Source organism: Triturus cristatus, chromosome 5_1 (assembly GCF_964204655.1).
Source record: "Triturus cristatus chromosome 5_1, aTriCri1.1, whole genome shotgun sequence".
Lineage (NCBI taxonomy): Eukaryota > Metazoa > Chordata > Amphibia > Caudata > Salamandridae > Triturus > Triturus cristatus.
This window is the reverse complement of record NC_140587.1, coordinates 769193797-769216095: the sequence shown is the minus strand read 5'-3', so window position 1 is coordinate 769216095 and position 22299 is coordinate 769193797. Positions and strand designations below refer to the sequence as shown.

General features: G+C 41.4%; 1 protein-coding gene across 2 annotated transcripts in view; it reads left to right on the top strand.

The window, feature by feature from the left end:
* Positions 1-22299, top strand: part of TTC39C (tetratricopeptide repeat domain 39C) — a 466104-nt gene that overhangs the window by 165786 nt on the left and 278019 nt on the right. The window contains exon 3 of one of the 2 annotated variants that reach the window (XM_085605751.1): positions 609-737. The exons of the other annotated variant lie outside the window; for it this stretch is intronic. Within the exon in view, the coding sequence (XP_085461877.1) occupies positions 609-737 (129 nt within the window). The remainder of the gene's footprint in view (positions 1-608; positions 738-22299) is intronic. 2 annotated transcript variants of the gene reach the window in all.

Genomic DNA, 22299 nt, shown 5'->3' with positions numbered 1-22299 from the left:
CCTATTTCTGCCCCCATCGCCATGCCACTGTAGTATTGAGGCTTGTTTCGTTAAGCCAGGGGTAGCCAACATAGGTTCAGCTCAGAGCCAGATACCACATGAGATAAATGAACAACTAATTTAAATGGCAATCGTGCTTCTATAGTGGTGATTTTCCAGAATACCTGGCAAATAAGAGACTTACTCTATTTGTATACTCTCCAAACCCTTTGCACTATCCTCACCGAAGAACAGCCGAATTATCTCCTAAAAGTCCAATCTTCAGCTCTCAATCTCACTGGAGACTTAACAAAATACACGTTACCTTTTTTAGAAATGCGTTCCAATTGCATAAAAGTCTAGCCACATCAACGTATATCTGGTTAAAGCATAATTCCTCATGTGTCAGTTCAGAATGGTAAATATCTAAACTTGTTCAGGAGATGAAATAGTCACCACTGCGCCATTGGATTTTTTTCTATTCACTGTCCTCTATGAGGTGACAAATGTTATTCTTAGGCTATATAACATTATGTGCTTTTCACCAAGATTGTCAGTAAGAGTATTACATAATATCGAAAAAGGCATCTCTCTTTTCAGTTTCATTAATTTTACCTTTCCCCGTTTAGAATGCCATGATGACTTTTGAAGAAGAGAAGATGCAGTTGGCATGTGAGGACCTGAGAGCCACAGAGAGACTCTGTGATAGTGAAGAGGCGGGGGTGATTGAAACCATTAAGAATAAGATGAAGAAGAATGTAAGTTTGCATCATAACAGGGTTAATCCTGTCCACTGGGCATTAATGTTTCCACCAGTGCCCCTGATTTGTGTTGCTTGGAAAAAGCTCAGAACTCATATTTAAGAGCCCCCTAATGAATAAGGTTTGCAGACATACTAAAAGATTACTATTGTATTAGTAGGCTAATGTTCGAAATCAGAGTATTAGTACCACAGTTTAAAGATCGTATGGGAATACTGGAAAATATTTGAATCTCTGGCTGATACCAGACACACCTTCCAACCTGCCGTCTAAGAGAAAAGAGACAACCTATTTGTTAGTCTTGCTTTTTGAAATCGTAGCTCTCGTTAACCCAGCACCTCATGGTGAAAGTCTCTTGGCTTTCCACGTTTGTACTTACCTTTCTCTCATGTCTCACCACTCTTTCCACTGCGACCGAATGCCACAGCATCCTAAGGCAAATCCAACAGAGTGCAGATCGTAGAGTTGGTTCTTAAGAGGTGCTGATTGGCAAACATCTTTAACTAAGCCCTTAAGGCAGCAGCTATGGAGATTTAGTCGCATGTGGACCCTCTCCGCCTGTAGGGATCACTCTGGATTTACTGAACTATGAGGATCACGAATCCTAACCTCTAGTGAGAAGTAAGTAGCTTGATGGAGTCCTAGTGTTTTGGACAAGGATTTTGAACTATTAACTGGAGGCTACACAAGCTTGAGATATAGTGTGCCAGTAGGTCAATTCAGGAATGCCTCTTCAGGAAACCCAAGCAAAGGCAAAACAGCAATGTAGGAACTGTTCGCGGCTACCGATACCAAGAAGTAAATTCCTAGTAAGTAACTGTAAAATGGGAACCCCAATATGTCTTAGGAGTAGAAGTGAACAAGACAACCCTGTGGCATATGAGAGGCAAGAGATTTATTGAGGGTGCACTGGCAGGCTTCTCATAAAATTGAAGCACCCCCCTCAACAATATAAAAATCTGGAAGAACAACTATTTTAATTCAACAAGTTGATAGTCCCATGCTAACACCCAGCTCATTGAGAGAGTAGGCACAAGCAACCCCGTGCTGTCTCACACTAGGATCTTCCATGTTTTTCGTGTACGTTCAACTGCTTGACAATATTCAGCAGATACTGTTCTCTATGCAACACCAGGATAAACATTTGGGTGCATCATCCATCTAAACCCGATGTTGTAGTTGGAAGGAAGGGAATCTCAAAAGGATTCCTATGCATATTTTAGAGGGAGGACTCATCCTCTGAATTGCATGATGTGAGTGACCATGTAATCTGGATTTAGGTTTACCATTTTTTGTTTATTGTGCCCTATGTCCACTGATCCCCTAACACCCTCCTTAGACTCAAGTCAAAGCATTCCTGTCATCTGGGCAGTCTCCAGGCGACATGCTGTGTGCAGTTGGAATAACACATGTCTTTGGTGAAATGGCTGAGTCCCTGCCTTAGCGTGGTAACCCCCTTGAAGGCCAGCCGACAAAATATGACTATCTGCCCTGTCTACAGTTTTCCCAAACTTGGATGGGAGAATACAGAAACCCTCACACCTAGCCAGCCAGCACATCAATTGTTTTGGCAGAAGGTCTTGAAATTACCTTCCTACTTTCATTGATAGGGTTCAAAAACCTCAAAACAATGCTTCTTCGATCCCTTTGATACTGCTGGGTATATAATACAACCTCTGGGATCTGGAAAACAAGTGAGATAATGCGTAACATGCATGCTCAGCAAGAGAGATATGCATTCCCTAAACACTTAAGCTGTTCTTACATGGGGACACTGTTCATAACTCATTCTTGTAGCAAAAAGCGACATTATCACTGAACTAAACACAGTTTTGTTTAGTACTCCACCCCCACACAGCTTTTAGTCCTAATGGGTTCACTTAGTTCATCAAAATATATTCATATGGAAAACATACGTAACCCAAATTAATATTCTTTAGTACTCATATTTAGGTCACCACTTACCAGGCAGCGCAGCTGTTTAACTATGCAAAAGATATCTTGGGGACTTAAAGAACGTTGACCTGGGAATGCATTCTGCCAGTTGCTTGCTATTGACTTTGTGGTTTGTTGCTCACGTTTTCTGCCTTTCCGTTTGCTGGCTTTATTTGCGTTAGGCTGTGCAGCTTGAGTTAGTACCGCCTAATAAGTTGCGTAATATAGGTCCAGCAGCTCCCGCTGTGTGTGTGTGTGGGGGGGGGGCGAGCTCTAGGGGGCCCCCTCTGGCATAAGAGTTCTGGAGAGAGGGCCCCTCCATGTACTTTGCAGGGAAGCCGCCTCAAGTTTCGGTACGCCACTGCTCCCCATGCTAAAACTGTGTTTACAATATTCTTCCGCAAACTCGTTCTTTGTAATAAATAGCCCTTTGAATCTTATTATCTCGTCCCATTTACCTGGCATTCAAAGATCAAGGTTAATTATCCGGCTGTTTCGTGGGAGCCTTGCGTTTATTTTGTTATCGGCTAACTTCAAAGTGAGAGGGTTTAGAAGAAAGAGGAACGCAGCGCACTTTCTCCATGGACCCTGCTTTGAAAAAAAAATGTATTTTAGACATAGCCATCTCAAAAGGGATCTCTTTCCTCAGTTGCACAAAACATTTCCACGTTTTTTGCATTAGTCCGCTTATTTGGTGAGTCGTTTTAGGAACAGAGTAGAAAAACGCATTTCAGTTTCAGGGTTAGCCTAACTTATGGTGAACTTGGGCAATTTACACTGCTTATGGCCCATTCACTGTCAAGCACAGGATATGATCTTTTCACAGGAAAGAGCCAGTCACATTGTAACACAATTTAACAATGCTTGGTTTTCACTTTGATGTGTAAAGCATATGCTTTATTTATGACATCCGCGACAACTCGTTTTGGACAGTTAGATAAGTTTAAAGGCACTTTTTATGAAAGCTTTTGTGTTCATGTTTAGCAACACATTAATTACGTATTCCGTCTGCAGCTGTGCCTTTTTCGGAACACATATATCACTGGATATAAACGATTTACTCATTTGACTTGCAGGCACTAGGATCATAATTTCATTGGTGCAGCAGGTGAAGTGGCCTAGGGGCCAAAACGTTTAGCAAACCCACTGAGCACTGATTATTGCAAGGTTTTACTACTGAACAAGCAGTCACAAGTGCAATTACCTTGCAGGCACTATGGTCATGATTAGAATGATGCACTATGTGCAGCGGCACAGGTGCCAAAAGCTCTAGGAAACCTACTGAACACCAATTATTGCTATATTTTACTACTAAACAAGCAGTCACTAGTACAGTTACCTTGCAGGCACTAGGGTCATGATTTGACTGGTGCAGCAGGCTGTGGCACAGGGGCCAAAAGCTCTAGGAAACCCACTGAACACCGATTTTTGCTATATTTTACTACTAATCAAGCATCCACAAGTACAGTTACCCTGCAAGCACTATAGTCATGATTTCAATGGCTCAGCATGTGCAGTTGCACAGGGGCCAAAAGATCTAGGAATCCCACTGAACACCGATTATTGCTATATGTACTACTAAATAAGCAGTCAGGAGTGCTATTTTTGAACTTTTGTAACTGTTGCACCCAAAGTAACACATAGCCTAAGTATCACTGTAATAAAGGCTGTAACCTATTCGATTATTCTGTCTACCTACAACTTATGTTACATTCAGCACATTTACATGGCACATTTTCACAGTTTTTGTAGGGTCCTAAAATGCTTCTGAATCTCGACACACAAACACCTTAGCAAGGGCATTCTCCATTCAATAATATTAGCACGTCAGCTATTGAAACACTTTATAAATACTTATAACTTACCGTATGGCATTCCATACTAAGCTTTGACAAAGCCAATTGGCCTTGTCTTTGTTAATGTTTTTTTAGCCTTAATAACAGCAGTGCTAGCTTTGGTGCAGCATAACTGTAGGAAAAAAAGTGTTATAAAATGGACAACGCTCGCTGTGTCATACAGTATTTTTATGTTACTTTCAGCCATATGCAACATAGCTAAAAAAACATTAGCAAAGTCAATAAATCTCACATAAGCAAGACTTTTGTCTTTGCAAATGCTTGTTCATATATTGTTTTCATATTTCTATTAAGAGCTTTAGCCTTGCAAAACGTACATTGCAGTGTTACCCCAGTGCCTTTCGGGGAATACCCTTCATCAGGGGATGTGTATAGGGGCATATGTATCAAGCCCTTTTCCCGTTTGCAAATGGGCCTATTCTCAGAATCGGCCCGTTTGCGACCAGGAAAAAGCCTTCTGAGATGTATCATCCCAAAAGGCCCTCGCAAAATAGGGAATCGCAAAAATGCAAATGCATTTAAGGAATCGCAAATTGCGATTTCTTAAATACAATGTAGGTAGCACCCAAGTTGTACAATTTTGGCTTAATAAATCGCAAATTACCACCAACTTACAGTTGGGGATAAATCGCGATTTCTTTGAAAAATGTACTTTTTTGCATTTCTCAAAGTGCCATGTGGCGCACATACATGCCCTTAGGGCATGTATGTGTGCCACATGTGCACACATGCACATTTCAGGGATGCAATTTTGGAACCCTTGCACCCTTGAAATTGCATGCGCAATTTCCGAGTACCTATTGGGTACTCGCAAATTGCGCATGCATTTCCCATTCATTCCTATGGACCTCTTGGCCCATAGCAATAAATGGGAAGCCATTCCTTAATTGCGACTCGCAAATTGAGTCGTAATTAAGGAGTGCGAAGGAATCACAAAATATTTGCTAATTCTTAATTACATCTCGTTTTGCGATTCTCGAATAGCGATTCTCTAAAAATCGCTATTTGAGAATCGGAAAACCATTCTTTGATATATATGCCCCAGTGTGCTGCGAAATAGAACAGAACATAGGCACAAATAATGACATGATATTGCATTAAACATGTATGCTACCTTACAACTCTTTGGTTTACTAACGATAATCGCAGTGAGCCCTAATATTCATTGTTTGTGTATTTACTAGGGGCAATGTATTGCTCTCAATAAACACCAGTTACATAACTAATGCACCACCCCAAGCTTGCTTGTTTTTAAAGGTATATTCTTATACGGATTATCCCTATAGCAATCAACCACACTTTCATCATATAGAAATATATTTTTATTGTAATCAGTACAAAAGCTAAGCTGCTATTAATATAACCCAATGGTTGTGATGACTTACTCACTCTTTCGATCACTAATACATCACAGTGGAAGAACTCTGGCATGCTAATAATATGAGCGCATCCCCATTGCAGTATGATCTGCAAATCCATTAGTGTCTGGCTTTTATTCCCTTGCCAGTGAGGTCATTTCTCTTTAAGGGGTTATTTTAAGTTCTCCCTTGCTTGTCCATTTCCCCATAACTAAGGTAGATTTTTGCTTTTCCGATCTTTACAAATGTGTATTAACGGTTGTACTGAAACCGCTCCTCGTATGCTCTCTCAGATGTCAGTAGTCGGTACACTCAGGTTGGCATGTTCCCATAATTTCCCACTTGGCTAACGTTCACTTTAGTGAATGGTCAAATGTTTGTTACTTTACTCCATTCTCTATCTTAGAATAGTTCTTATATATGTACTGCCATAAATTTGTGTTAAAATCATTTAGGACACAAAACGGAAGTGTGCACCTCTCAACAAACAAGTAAAACCTCTGGACGGATTGGCAGGCACTAGGTTCCTGTGTCGAGTAGTTATCACTGGGGATGTAGAACTATGTTTTTTTTTTACCAAACTAGCAAAAGTGTCATCAGTAACCGATGGGTTCCTGTGTCAAGAGGTAATCACAGGAATTGCATGAACTGTGGTTTTCACCAACCGAACGAACCTGGGAACTTATTGGTACCCTAAAATTATCTGGGGCTACTAGTTATTACCTTTTCTGTTTGGAAAGCAATTAATAAGTGTGATTTTCTGTGTAGGTTTAAGAAAATGATGATAACTGTTAGCATCCATTGCTCTGCTAGCGAAACAACTATTCAGAATTCCACTGGTGGTCCAAGAAGGTCTCCTACGTCAAAATGATCATCATTGAGAGGTGCTGAAAATCAAGAAAGTCTTGATGCACAACAGTAGACCTTAAAGTGCAATGGACATTTTGCATCCCGTTGATGATGAATGCTGACACTACTTAAGGTCACTGAGGCCAGGAGAAGCAGATATCCATAATGTTTTTCCATAAGGCTGTGATGCAGAATAATGGCAATGCTCTCAGCTGGCTAGGATACCATTTCTTGCTATTGCCATAGGGTCATTACATCTACTGACTACTGTTCCACTTGGCACTGCCTCTTACGGCTGTTTAAATCAGACAGCCATACTGTCGAAGAATCGAAGAACAGTGCGTCAGAAGGCTATGCCTTGCAATGGAGGCAACATCAAAAAGCCATGCCCCAGACTGCTGCACTGCAAGAAGACATCACTGCCAGATGACCAGGCTGCGAGAGTGACACGTAGCCAAGAATGGTACCTCCAGATGACCATGCCTTCAAAAGCCACTCCTCCAAAGGATTGAACTGACAGAGACTGGAGAAGGAAACCAGAAAATCAGATGAACACATACCTTGAATAAATTATGTTCCGGAAAGTCCACATAGCACAAGGACTAAGAAGGCCTCCTATGGAAATGAACTTGCAAATGTAAGGACCTACAAAGCCATGGGATACTATTGTATCATTAAGTCGTAAGGACATGTATAAGAATGTGGGCCCAGGTTATGGAAACAAATCTCAAGAAAGGCCATTGTGTCGTGGTGAGGCGCATTCACAGAAGAATCCTTAACAACTAGATGATCTCAGAAGGATGTTGTAAAGGCAAATGTATGACTAACATTGTTCTTGCCATCTGTTACTTATTTAAGAGCATTCCAGTTTCAACTATGCATTTCTATCTGCCCTATAGTAATGTAACAGTAGGGCATGGAATGCTAACTCAGTTATACACCCTTTTCCGCTGACAAGTGTTTACTTGAGCAGTATATTGCTTGTACCTTGAAAGCAGGAATATCTCATAGATGCTTGAAGCCAAGATTTGTAATCCTCTCCTTTGAATGTGTGCTTCAGTAAAGAGGGCCCAGCTTCATAAAACAATCTAGAAAGGTTTTATCTGCATCCTGCTTCAATGTGTGACATGTGGAATTCTAACCGGAAAGACGAGTCTTTTTCAAATTTAGAAAACAATATCTTTTCCTGTTGCACTGCACTAGTGACAGAGTAATGTTGTCTCCTTTCTGACTTGCAATGTTGTCTCCTTTCTGACTTATGAGTCATCCCCGTTATTTCCACTTGGATGCAATTCAGGCAGTTCTGGTAGCTCTGTGGATTAATGCTTTCACTGCACGTATCTGTGTTGGACCTCAAGGTCACAAATTGGAATCCTGCTCTCATCCTTCGAAGGTTGATAAAAAGAGAGCCATTGAGTTGGGTAGTAGAAAAAATATTTTATTTAGTGCCAAGATGCCCCAGAGAATGCATTTGCACTTTACAAGTGCACATTATGCCATGTCCCGATATCTTTCCTCTGCTTATTTGTGACAGAGTTTCGTGACCACTAGTACTTTTGATTAACATTAGAAATGTGTCATAATGCGCTGCCTCTATTAAAGACAAGTTGTCTGTCCACTAAGTTCGTATTACTATAAATGACCTATCAACTTGCACTTCAGATATGGCTGGTTGAGTATTCCTATCCCAGGGGTAGGGATGAATTCCCTCAATGGGAAAGTTCTACTCCTTCACCTTTGGCCACTAGAAAGAAACCTTAATGGAATATAAAATGAATAAAGGTCCTTTTGGATGAACAGCTAATTACTGTTGAGTGATCATGCATGATCTTTAATTCAGTGGGTTTCCTAGTTTATGACAAGTCCCTCTGGAATAAAATGAGATTAATGACCTTTGGTCACATTGGTGTCCTTGATTTTCCTTCATTCTGGTTAGAGGTTAAGTGCTTAGCGTAACCAAGCAAGATTTTGGTTTTCCTTAGCTGCTTATTTAAGCAATGCACCGCAAGCCTAGCAAATGTGAAATTGCTTTCCAGAATGCTCTAGATCTGTAAAGGTCAGCATTGATTGTTTCTTTCTAACACAGAGTTCCTTGTAGTCAGTTTTTTACAGTTCTCTACTTATCTCTTCTGGAAGTAGCTTGGACTGCCCCGTTGGAGTATTATTTACAACGCACCATTCGCAAATGCACAGAGAGGCTGATTCATTATTTTCATGTAGAATTGGAACATCCCCCTTTGAAAAATAAGAAATTCCTTAGATGTTATTTGAACTCTTTTTTTAGATCTTGCCTATAGCAAAGTTTGTCTTTCCAGTCTCTTGTAATGAAAATAATTCAGAAATCAAAAATACATACATATGTACATTAATAGAGAGGCTTTAGATCAACCCCTTTCATCCATTGGTCTCTTCAACTGTCATTCACCTGTTGCGTCTGCGCACCACATTGCACAGCATTGTGCGGTGGTTCAGCCATTGGCTGTCTTTCCCTGTGAACCCAAAATGACCTAATTACATCAGTACAACAGTAGATCAGCCTAAAAAGAAGAGTATTTCCATCCCAGCCCTGTGGGCCAATGCTTTACTTTTTCAATGTGTTTTTTCATTGTGTGAACTATGTCTTCAGGTTACAGTAATTGAAATTAACAACAAAGAGGGGAGTTAAAGAGGGAAATCAAAAGAGAAGGGAGGCCCTTCACTCAAACGTAATTTGATTTGAAGAATTTAAAGCCAATGGCACCTTTTCTTTGCACTTATAAGTATCATATTTCCGTCTGATGTGTTTTTAAAATGTTAAGTGTTTCTACACTTGTTCCAAGTACACCTGCCTGCTAAGACACTCTTGAGCTGTTATATTTAAATTTAGTGTGATGGATAATTTTTTTTCCATTTCAAATGTTTGTTTCAAGCATATGGCTTCCACATTCAAGGACCATATTGGCTTTTCTTCCTTTTATTTTTGCGGCATAGCCCTCCAATAAAACATAATGAAGTGTCACACTATTTTGCCAGAGCCAGTCCTTCTAGGCTTGTTATGCTTGTTTCACTTGTCAGCTGGATGTCTAGCACTTCAGAGTAAACATGCTGAATACATCCTTTGGTACTGAAAAAGTATTTCTTATTGACCACCATGACATAAAAATAGTGTAGAATGACCATCTCACTTCAGGTCATCACAGACACTGTCTCAATTTCTTAACTTTTCAGAGTCAAATCATTGATATCCGGGTGTGTTAGTCTAATTATTATAATGGAAGTAAAATGAGACTACAACACTTGGAATGCATAAACTATCTCACAAAAATTCAAGACTGGAAAGAGTGTCACAATGAGCTAGAAAGAGGTGGTCACTTTGTAGTAGTGATTTAGGAAGAAGTGAGAGACTCTTAGGGGCACATGCATCAAAGTTACAATTTGCGATTACCAAATAGCGATTATTAAGGAATCACTATTTGCTAATAGCAAATGCCTATGCATGTAGGAATCGCCCACACATTTGTGATTCCTTAACATTAGCTAATAGCGATTCGAAAATTGTGAATCGCGGTTAGCTAATGCAAATCCAAGGGAACCCGGAGGCCTAAGGCCCCCCACAAAAAAAGGTAAGCTTGTAACTGTAAAGCACACACATGCCCTAGGGGCATGTGTGTGCTACATGGCACTTTGAAAAATGCATTTTTGTGCATTTTTCAAAGCATGCACATATTACCATCAACTTGAAGTTGATGGTAATTAGCGTTTCCTTAATTCACAGTTCTCATTTAGGAAAGGCTACACGCATTGGCATTAGGGAATCGCAAATTGCGATTCCCTAAATGCATTCGCAATTTAGGTAATCGCAAAAAATTGCGATTACCTACCATGCGAAGGACAAAACCTACATGCATTGGAAAAAGTCTTTCCATTTGCAAATCGGCTGATTCTGCGAATCGGCCTGTTTGCAAATGAAAAAACGCTTGATGCATGTGCCCCAAAATTCTCTGGAGTGAATGTTATATCAATGGCAAACATATACCCCCTTCTCTACATAAGTACGAACAATAGTAATATTAGAGTCAATCAATCAATATACTTTCTTTTGGTGATAAATAACCATAAAAGCGTGCATAATAAAAACATATAAAAACCACATAACATGTTAAAATAACTTGCACCAACCCCCATACAGTTAAAAACTGAAGTACAAATGAAATTTCATAGTATAAAAAAACTCAGCTAGCAACTCCTAGTCCGTTCAATCAGAATAATCCAAGAGCATGAACAGGGATTGAGTGTGTTGTGCAAAATTGATGACCATAAACTATATGCAGTGCAGTTATCGTTGTGCAAATAAGCAAATACAACATTCATAAATGAAATCAACAGCCAGGACACATTGACTTAAAATACTATGTAATATAACATATAAGGCACAACATTTAAACAACACAAGTTCTAAATACCTAATTCGTGACATAACCCATTAAGTTGTATGTAAGGGTCACGATAAGCTTCACAGAAGCGTATCCGACGTTAAATAAACACACTAAACCTCACAGTAAACTTTAAATTAGCATCAGGTCACCGATATGAACTAACAGGCACTTTAGGCTCACGAATGGTTCATTAAATTACTTGTTTTGCACTCGATTTCTGCACCTAACATAAATTTCAGTGATCTTTCTTCTTTATTAAAGTAATACCAGATACATTTAAATTTGTAGATTATCCCCAGATGAAGGCCAGAGCGTCCGAAATGCATTGGAATTAACGAAAAATGTAAACCAGGAATAATGCATTTTGGGAACTATAGTCCAAATATCTGAATCAAGAAAGTGTTGTAAAAATTGAAAACAACTTATGAAGCAACGTGTTTTATTGGCCATTTAAAGAAATTGTTGAAACTTCATAGAAGGACCATTGACTGGTGCCCGGGAGACATACCCCACGTGTATGGGATGCAGCCACATTAATATTACAATTCTCCGGTTCAGGGAGCGATACCGTGGAGAACGGCACACCTTAGGAATTCGTTTTTTGGAAATAGACTGTGCACGTTCTACGATATACAGTATAACCCATTAAGTCGTCACCCTTACCACCCCGGATAAGTAGCACGTCATGTGGTAACATACCTGAACTGAAGGGAGTAACTGCAGATATAACAAGCATTTGCAATGCAATAGGTCTCGCATTTACGCGAGTTTGAGCTATTGGCATTGTAAATGAAAATGCTTTTTATTTATGTTTTGGTTTTTGAAATAAATAAAACACATTGTCATTTACAATGCCAATAGCTTAAACTCGCGTAAATGCGAGACCTATTGCATTGCAAATGCTTGTTTAGGTTTAGTTTTTGACAGCATGGCTGTCAATCATGCCTTGCTCATGTTATTGGCTGTTTGTGTTTATCCTTTGTACTACAGGAGGTATTGCTTTACAACTACAGCCATCGTTCATATAAATGGAAACAAAAGACTGTATTGAAGGCAAGGGAACTATAGTCCGCCTTGCATTTTCACCCTCCATGGTGCTGGCTACTGGCCGAGGGGTACCTCGAGTTGTCCCTGTCAGGAGGACAGTAATCCTGAAACTCGAGATGCAAAGCAGTTTGCAGAGCTGAGATGTAAGCGGCGGTGCGATTGGTCCGTGACAAGCTACAGCTTGCTGATTTCCAGTTGGCTGTGCTTGTTTTCCGGCTCATCCGGATTTATTTGTTCTGTCATTTATAGAAGAACTATGTGACAGCTCCATCCCAGGTTAACACCTCTGTTTATTGGGGCCTAGGGGTCGATGATAGTTGAGCTTCCTGCTGTACGATAACAATCCTTCCAGGTGAGCTGTCTTGTTATGGAAATAAATGCCTCATTATGAAAACAAATATTTGCATACCTATCATTTATGCTATTTCCATCTTGGCATTCACACGGTGTTCTTGCATATACTAGGAGAGTCATACACCTAATTAGCGTTACAGACTTTCTTTGAGTCTGCCCGTCCCAAGCGTGCGATACAAAGGCAGCGCTTGGGGAGGGCAGAGCTTAGGGTATTTCTGACTGTCTATGCGTGTGACCAAAAAGAGGCAGTGCTTAGGGCCCCTCTTTAGGAATGACGGCACTGGGCACCCGATGCAAGCAGGCAGTGCCTTGGGTCATTTTGTATCTGCCGGTATTGGGTGACACAAAACAAGCAGTGTTTAGGGTCCCTCTCGGTGCCTGCCTTCATGGGTTGGGCACCGGTTACAAACAGGCAGGGCCTACGGTGTGTTGTGTGCGGCTGCCTGTTCTAAGTGTCTGCCACAAATAGGCTGTGCCTAGGGTCACCCCCTAAACCCCTTTGCTTTGTCCCTCTGCTCTAGACACCTGGTACAAGCAAGCAGTGCCTATACAAACAAGTGGCGCTTAGAGCATTGCACACGTTTTAAGGGGCCGACCCGGGCGGTTTTTAGCAAGTGGGGTAGTTGTCACCTGTGTCCGTTTGGGCGAACTCGAGCCGCCAAGGTTGCGGTACAAGACATGTTGGCGGGGTGGTTTGCGTTGGGTCCCACTGGTGCAGTTCCATTCCCGGAGTGATGGGAGGGTATCTCGTACATGCCATTCTATGTCAATGGCACATGCAGGTGTTATGGGGGTGATTTGGGATATCGCCGGGTGGAATAACACCTGTTGTGTTGGCTATATACGACCAGGTTTCCAGCGCCAGCAGGGCTTGGGTTTATGGGCAGCACACAGACAGTGCACAGGATAACCCTCTGTTATCGGGGTTCTGGAAACAATCATAAATTGAGGCATGATGGAGGTAAAAACCCAGAGGTTTTTGTAACGTCACGTCAACCCCAGGATGGCGTATTATGGCCATATTACGTTAGCAGGGACCACTTGTTAACCCAGCTTGTGCGGGGTTCTCCCTCCCCATGTAAAAAGCACAGGCCGCTAGCATCTAGCTCACTGTCATCGGTTCTTATGGTATTTTGCAGTATCGCAGGTAACGCATCGCAGTAGTGCGAGGCCTGAATACGCTAATGTGGCAGTAGCATGATGCGAACAATGGAGCTGGCATGTGAACCCTATCTGTTTTACCAAAGGCTAAGAGCACTGAAAACATACTATGAGACGCAAGTCCAGCTCAGTACACAAGCATAATTTGCCTGCTTGGTTCTGCGAAAGTGAAAGTGATCGCGATTACGATCGCGTGCTAGGAAAGACGCATGGCGCTGAAAACATACTATGAGACGCAAGTCCAGCTCAGTACACAAGCATAATTTGCCTGCTTGGTTCTGCGAAAGTGAAAGTGATCGCGATTACGATCGCGTGCTAGGAAAGACACATGGCGCTGCGCGCGTGCACGTTCACGTGCATTGAAGCTTTAGGCCACGGCAGCACTTCGAAAAGCCTGTATACAAAATGTCTCGGCCAGATCAGCGCAAGCGCTGGATCAGGCGAGACCTAAAAAGGCAGGTCGAATTTGGTTAAAATGCAGATCTTACAACAAAGGGCAGATGTACAAGGGGCCTATCGGAATACTTTAGCCAACCCCTGGGGGCGGCTAATAAATAATGCACCATATTCATTCTGAAACGGGTAAGTAAGTATCGATAATAAGTGGGCATATCATAGCGCAAATATAGCTCTTTTGAAAGCATCGTTGTGACTAGTATATATTGTCTCACTTCAGGTTTAAGCACAGAATGCTCCTCCCTCTCCATATATAGCAGAGAAAGGAAAGCATTATTGTCCAAACATGATCAGCCATCATGATCGTACAAACAGCTATGCCTTGAGCTGTCTTTAATGTGTCGCAACCATGGAATGTCTAGGGTATGTTCTAAAGATGGACAGTTTACCAATATTGCGCAATTGAGATTGGTCTCTGACTTGCACCACACAGCTAGCCACAACAGCAAAGGGGGCAACTGGAGAATGTCAGAGACGTACCCAAGGCCCAATTCTTCATGGATGGTAACGGTGGGGGTTGGCTTATGGAGAGACAAGAGCTGCCTTAATTTATTTTCTTCCTGAATTTGAATGGGCCTGGATGAAACCCCGGATCCCACTCCTATAACAGAGGGGCACTTTGTAGATTTGAATTCTACCCTCTTGGAAAAATCAAAAACACAGTGAGTGTTTTTTCCAATAAAAGTAACCATAAAGAAGCAGCATCAAATAATAAACTTAAGTATGTGAAAGATTTTACCTTTCTGAGTTCCGAATCGTTTATGCTACATTTTCTTATTCTGGTAGACTTGGGGCCCACCCCCAAAATCTGTTATTTTTGCACATTTCTGCTAGGGTCCAATTCCTCCATGAAAGCTGAAAAACCATCTTACAATTTCTGCAGCCCGACTGCCGTTCCCGAGATTAGAGCGGTGTCCTCTGCATACAAAAGTGCTGCCAGGGGCCTCCTGCTTACTAGGGAAAAATACTGACCACTTTTAACTAAGAATTACTCTAAATGATTTATATATAAAATAAATAAAAAGTGGACCAGAATACACCCCTAGCGGGCTCCCTTCTTAAGACTAAATCGCTGGGTTCACTCCCCACCTAGCTTATCTGACAGATGCTGAGAGGTTGCGGTGCAGATCTCTCAGGAGACAAATAATGTCCTCCTTCAACCCCATGGAACCTAGCACTGCCCAGAGCTTATCCTGGTTCACTCTGTCAGAGCTGGAGTCCATGAAGGCTAAATGCACCACCCTCTTCTTTCCTTGGTGTATTTATAAACGATCAGGGACAGGTTAAGCGACTTTTCAACCCCATCCCTGACCTAAAGCCATATTGCGTTTTAGATATTATTTAATGGGAGGCAGCCCAGTCCCGTAATCGGTTTAGAATCACCAGGCCCAGGATTTTCACTTCTGTATCGACCAGGGAAATAGGGCGATAGCAGGAACTATTATAGACAGGGACCACGCTGATGGGAGTATAGTTTTGGCTGCAGTTAATTAGATGAATGGTTTATGAAGCACCCCCTAGGTCTAAGCCTTCTTTATGGAGGTCACATGAAACCCCATCAGGACTTGGCCCTTTATTATTTCCAAATGTTGTCACTGCTGTCTTCACCTCCTTCCAGGAGAAACTGACCTGTGAGTGAGACTCCGGAATGGTACACCCCCCATGTTATCTGCAAACTCATAGTTTTGAAGTGTTTCACCCAACCATCTTCTGGTATGTGATTTACAATGCCAGGGCCTACGGTTCGATTATTTCCGTGTATTTACCACAGCCTTATAAACAGAGCACAGGTTGCCACTAGAGTTTTATTTCGAGGATTCTGTTTTAAGTGCAAATTGAACGGCAACAAAACTGAGGTAATGATAGTGGGGAGAGTACCTACTTTCGGGTCATCGGCTTGGTGGCCTGAGGTCTTGGGCCACACCACCATCCCTAATTCCAAAACCAAAAATCTGGGTTTATGGTTTGACTCCAAACTTTCGTTTGAGAGTCAAATAAGCAGCGTAGTCGGGAAATACTTTGGGACTCAAAATCTTGAGAGAAACCCTGGACCTATTGCCATTAACGGCCAGGAAAACCATTGTACATGCTTTAGTAACTTCAAATAGATTATTGTGACATCCTTTACCTTGGTACTACCAAGAGCAGTCTTAAAAAACTACAATGGATTCAAAATGTGGCAGCCCGCTTGGTTTTAAATCATCCGAGAAGGACATCCATCTCAAATGCCTTGATGACTCTACACTGGCTTCCAGTGGAGAAAAGAATTATGTACAAGGCAATGTGCCATTGTCACAAAATTCTGACGGGCAAAGGCCTAAGATACCTGTGCTCTATTTTAATCCCCTATACTTCCTCACAGAATTTAAGATCCGTTGCGGTGAACCTTGTCAAGGTGCCTCAAGTGCAGAAGGCCACGCTGGGGGCTCGATCCTTCAGTTATCTGGCAGGCAAGATATGGAACTCTTTACTGTCGACCTTGAGATTAGAACCATTGGAAAGGACCTTTCGTAAAGGACTTAAAACCTGGCTATTCTGGTCTCCAGAATGCAATGTGTGAGGTCTGCTCAGCCCTAGGCCTGCTACGGAAACCAAACCCCCTTTCTGTCTCCCTATTGCTGTCAGATACGTTCTATAGAGCGGCGACACACCGTTAGATGTAACCATGCGCTTTATGAATGGAAAAATAAATAAGGCCCTTCTTAAGTCTCGGTCGGCTTCAGAGCAGGTGCTATCTTATCATCTTGACAAGGGGGGCCGATTTACTCCTTGATTTGGTCAATGCAATGTCAATGAAGGAGCTAATATTTTGAAACCCCACCATAATCTGTTTTGGCTTCTCAGCCTCTTTTAAGCAAAGGTCAAACTCTAATGCACATTCCATCAAACTGTTTTTATAAAAGTCGTCTGTCCTTATCCTCTCCCATTTAATTCTGCGTCCCTGATTCTTTAGGACTGCAGAACTGTTGAGATTGAATATCGCCTTATGCTGTTCCAGCTCCCATTCAGAAACGGCAGATAGAAGCGTTTGGTCACCCCGGAAGTCCCACTTCTCTCTGTGGACTAGCAAAGATTGGTAGAAACTCATGGTAACAAAAATATAATCTATTATTGAAGAAGAATCTCTACCTAGAAAGGTGGGAATACTACACAACTCCTCGACCCCTTGATGATACTCATTGAGATCGAGCAAGTTATATTCCAAAATGATACTATTCAACGACTTGCCCTCTTTCGTGTGCAGAAACTGTTTATCATTCACCATCTAATTGTCATGGTGTCACATATTCATCACATTACCCCAGATTAAAATCGCCCATCAACATGGTCATTTTATATAATAATTTCTAAAAAAAATCTGCTAAAAACGTATACAGTGCATCAGTATTTACAACCACTTCTTGTGCAAAATATATTATATATGTTCACCAGTAAAATGGTATGGGAATTCGAAAAACTAGGGTAATATGTCTCATTCCTCTCGAAAGTACAGTTTATAGCTAAAGATATTACAATCGACAATCCCCCTTTAGCTGTACCATGCATGGCTGGGAGGGCAGATGTATGGAATGAGGTATATTCTTCCAACATAAAATCACTTTTTTCGTCCCATATTTCTTGTGAAGGCAGATAATCTGAATTAAGAGAGGGCCTATTTTCCACAACTGTCCCCATCAAAGAAGATCTACATTTGTCCCCTCTCCTCTCATTTTCATTATCCAAACTCTGAGGGCTGTGTGGCGGTTTATTCCCCAGAGCTCCTTTACATCCTGGACACCCAGTTGTCTCATAGGAGGTCCCCAAAAGGCAAATAACTCTTGGGTGGGCCCTGCCACCAATACTTTATTGCTAACAGTCCCATCACCTTGCGCATACCTAACGTTAGCTGATAATTGCCCCAATGTAGAATTTTCGAAACCTTTTGTATTCTGTGACAGTGCATTTACAGCTTCTTCCAAGCTGGAATTCCTTCAAATGAAATCCAAATAAACTTTTCTAAACTAGAAATATAAGAGTCCAACAAGGGGCCACTTCATCCGGTTGTGCCAGCTTCCCTTCTTCCCTCTTTCTTCCAGCCAGTACTTTGCCTGACCTTTCGGAAGGCATTCGCCATACTTCTTCCCTTCTTTTTCAATGAAGGAATACTATTACCCGAAGAGGAAGCCGATGGGGCATGTACTGAGGCTTGAAGCAAATGAGTGTTGTCGTGGTGGGTCAAAATATCATTAACAGATGCCAAAGTTATTGTTTCATCTTCACCCTCTCTCCGCTGAACACCCTGAGATGAGCAAACATTCATCCCCAGGTACTCCTCAACAGAGGTAATATCCTCCATGAGGCCACTCATGGCTGAATTAAATAAAGTATTGAGTCATTTGGCCTCATGCGTTTGGCGCAACCATTGACCAAATCAGATTTCCGCTTGGCCATCTTTCAAAACAGTAGTCTCTTATCTTCTCTGGGAAATTTCGCAGTGCCCAGTATACCTCAACTGACTGCAAAATGAATTGGAAAATCTTCCCGGCTGGCTTAAAAAACAGTTATAACCAAGCAAACTCTATCCATCAGCTTCTTTTTTTTTTTTTTTTATAAAATGTTTATTATTTTCCCATCAGCTTATTTTAATAACACTAAAGCAGCAGATAGTTCAACAAGTGCAGTGAGTTTGCAGGCTATTTTGGTATTAGATGATGTTCTGGCTTTTATAGCCACAACTGTCACCAATCAAAAACAGGATTTGTACACAGTCACAATTTCAGCTTTTCTCCAAGTGAGACATATCCATGCAATCCAGAGAACACTGCTACTATCCCTACTAGGGATTACAGTCCAGCCCCAAGGAAAGGTTCATTGTGGTCTCACACAAGGAATGCAGGGCAACGAAATCAAGATGTTAGAGGTGGGGCCCAGCCTGGCCTCCTTCGGTCTCCAACGGGCCTGCATAGACCCACCTGTGGCTCAGGCGTGGTCTGCGTGCATCCCGGGTGGCAAGAGTACAAGGCATGCTTTATTGCGGAAATCATAGGGATGGGCTACTCTCCTCCACCCAAACCCAGCTCCTCTTGCCTTCTGGGGCTTGTGGTCCCCCTGCCAGCAGCAAAAAACAGTCCATCACGGCGGGAGTACAAGGTGCGTTTTGTACCGTGAATCACACATGGGGGCTGCTCTCCTCCACCACCACCTCTTGTCTTCTGGGGTTTGTGATCCTCCTGCCAGCAGCAAAAACAGCCCTGCACAGCAGGAGTACAAGGGACGCTTTGTAGCACGAATCACAGGAAGGGGCTGCTCCCCTCCACCCCATCCTTGGCTCTCCTTTACTTCTAGGCCTTGTGGTCCCCCTGCCAGCAGCATAAACAGTCCCTGAATATTAGAGGTATAGGGTTCAGATACTTAAAGACTTTATTTGGAGGGAATGCCTTTCCCATTTTTGGAATCAAGTGATTTCTTTGTCCTGGCTCTATGTCAAAATGTGTCATGCTATATAGCTTCAAGGTAGCCATGTTCCTCCATTTTCTTCAGCAACATCCTAGTGTCAGGGATAATTTCGAAGTCTCTGTTTATTTTGTGGAGCCATGGGAAAAATTAGGTGAGCTGTCTCGAGGTTGGCCTTCTTTTCCAGACATAAAAGCAAATGTGCATTCTCCAGTGTTTTTGTAGTTCTTCTGTCTAGTGCCCAATGCATTCAGACTCATTCATCTACACCGGAATGGGGACATTACGTTGCCTTTCCAAAGGCTGCCCAGCTATGCTTGATAATGTAAGGTAACCTTATATGATTATTTAGATTTATAAAACTGTGGTAGTACCATTGCAGTTATCATAGAGCCATCTGAGTCAGTGTAGTATTGTTTTTCTCTTCCAGTCACCGAATTCTGATCCTCATATCTATTCTCAGTAGGTGTTTTCTGTATGTAACCTCACTAAGTTAAATGATATCTTTGAATCCAAACCTGGAACTGTAAAATAAAAGAAAGGCATTTCTACTTAATCATATAATTGTACCTCTAAGGTCAATATTCTTGCCACCATAAAGTTAAAAGGGCCTCTTTGCAGCACTGCGTTTCTGAGTTATTTATTTGCAAACTTAGCCGCCTGTCTGGAATGTATCACTAGTCCTGAGATGTATCATTCTAAAGAGACTTTGGTTTGGTCATAGGTTTCTGGAAATTAATCTCAAAGATATGAAAAACCTAATGCAGCATTTCCTAAAATTTGAATAGGGGCTACTCCATACCCTATTTGGCTCCCTAGAGTTAGGCCTTCGTTAAATCTTTCTCTTCGAGTATCTACCAGTTTGTTCCTCTGTCTTCTACTCTTGACATGACCTTTGTTCAGATTGTGATGGTGATTTTTGCTGCTGACCCAATTGCACAGCTAGTCTTCCTGAACTATACAGTCACAGGGCATATAAAATGATGTGCCTCTGGATATCCAAACCATGTGGTGTGTGTCCTTCTCTCTCCATGACATCTGTGAGATAACATGAATATCATATGGGTCATGTGATTAGACACACATTGGCATAGTGAATAGGCTCTTTTTTGCTTCTTAGTTTTTGCCAGACAGGGTGGGGGCAACATTTACATGTGCTAATAACTTTGATGGTGTTTAATGAACTGCATGAAATTTGTCAAGGTGTTAATAAGTTAAGTCCAATGCAGAAATCTCCGGTTTTATGCAGATCCATCAAGGGGACAAGGTTAAAGGGCAGTAAACCATTGATTTAGTGCAGTTTCACAGAGCTGCATAATACTTGGCATCACTTAGCATGTTTAACACACTTGATATTTTGAGTTTAATGCAAATCTGTCAAGGGGAGTGTTAGACCTGTCATCTTTAGGCATGGTTTCCCCTGTCTTTTTGCTGCAGACCTCCTGTTTTTGTGTTGAAATTATTTATTAGCATTTTATAGATATAATATAATATAAGCGTATACAATACAAAAACAGGAAATGCATTTCAATAATGGTATAAATATTTAAATATAATAATTCACAAAGATATATATGTCATTTAATCAAATTTAGTATAATATACTCTATGAAAGAAATAGACAAATATGAGATACAAGATATGAAATACGAGATAGGCAGGGAATTCAACATGCCTCTTCAGGGTTATTACACAAGCCAGTAACAATAAAGTTGAGAGATAAAGGAAAGCATAAAGATAATAGCAAGAAAAGAAGAAAAAAGAAATGAGAGATAGTAAGGAGAAACGAATTATGGTACTGTAATATCCACTATAGGATAAGCAACATTGTCTATCACATAGTCGGTATTGATTTGTAAAAAGGGGTTCCATACTTGATTAAATAAGTCCGTTTGGTCCTGCAAAGTATAGATGACTTTTTTATAGGAGGCAGTTTGAATCATAGTCACCAGCCAAGACTCTAGAGAAGGTGGAATCGGAGATTTCCATTGTCTTAGAATACATATTTTAGCTGTAGCTAGGGCAGTATGTAAAAGGCGGCATTGTGGTTTGGAAAGATGTGGTGAAGATCGTAAATCATGCAAGAGGATGGTAGCTGATGTTAACTGTAAACCCAGAGTCAGAGTATGTTGTAAAACCTGACCTATGTAGGACCAATAGCATTGAACCATTGGGCAGGTACATATAATGTGGACTATATCGCAACCAGGGGCATCACTACTCCAACAATTGGTATGAGGTTGAAGTCCAGCTTTATTTAATTTTACTGGAGACCAATGCCAATCATGAAAAATTTTGAATAAGCAAAACTTCAGTCGTGCTTCTCTAGCCCCTCTATTTAGATTTTCCAGAGGTTCAATCCATTCATCATCATAAGTAACCAATAGACGTGTTTGCCATTTAAGACGAAGAGCACCTGATAAGGGTTGGGAGAATAGTTGTGATGTAAATAGTTTGTATAAACCAGATATAACCCCTCTATGTGCCCCCAAGTGTATAGGTAAGAGACTATTGATGAAGTTTGAAGTGACCATGGTTGTGATCCTACAATTTTGTTAAGGCAGAGATGGAGTTGTGTATAATTCGTTGCTTGATGAAGTGGAAGACCAAATTCCTCAGTCCATTGTGCGAGACCTCCTGTTTTTGACTGTGTGCTGCCTTTCATTTTTGCTGGTTTTAGGACTCTGGGCACTTA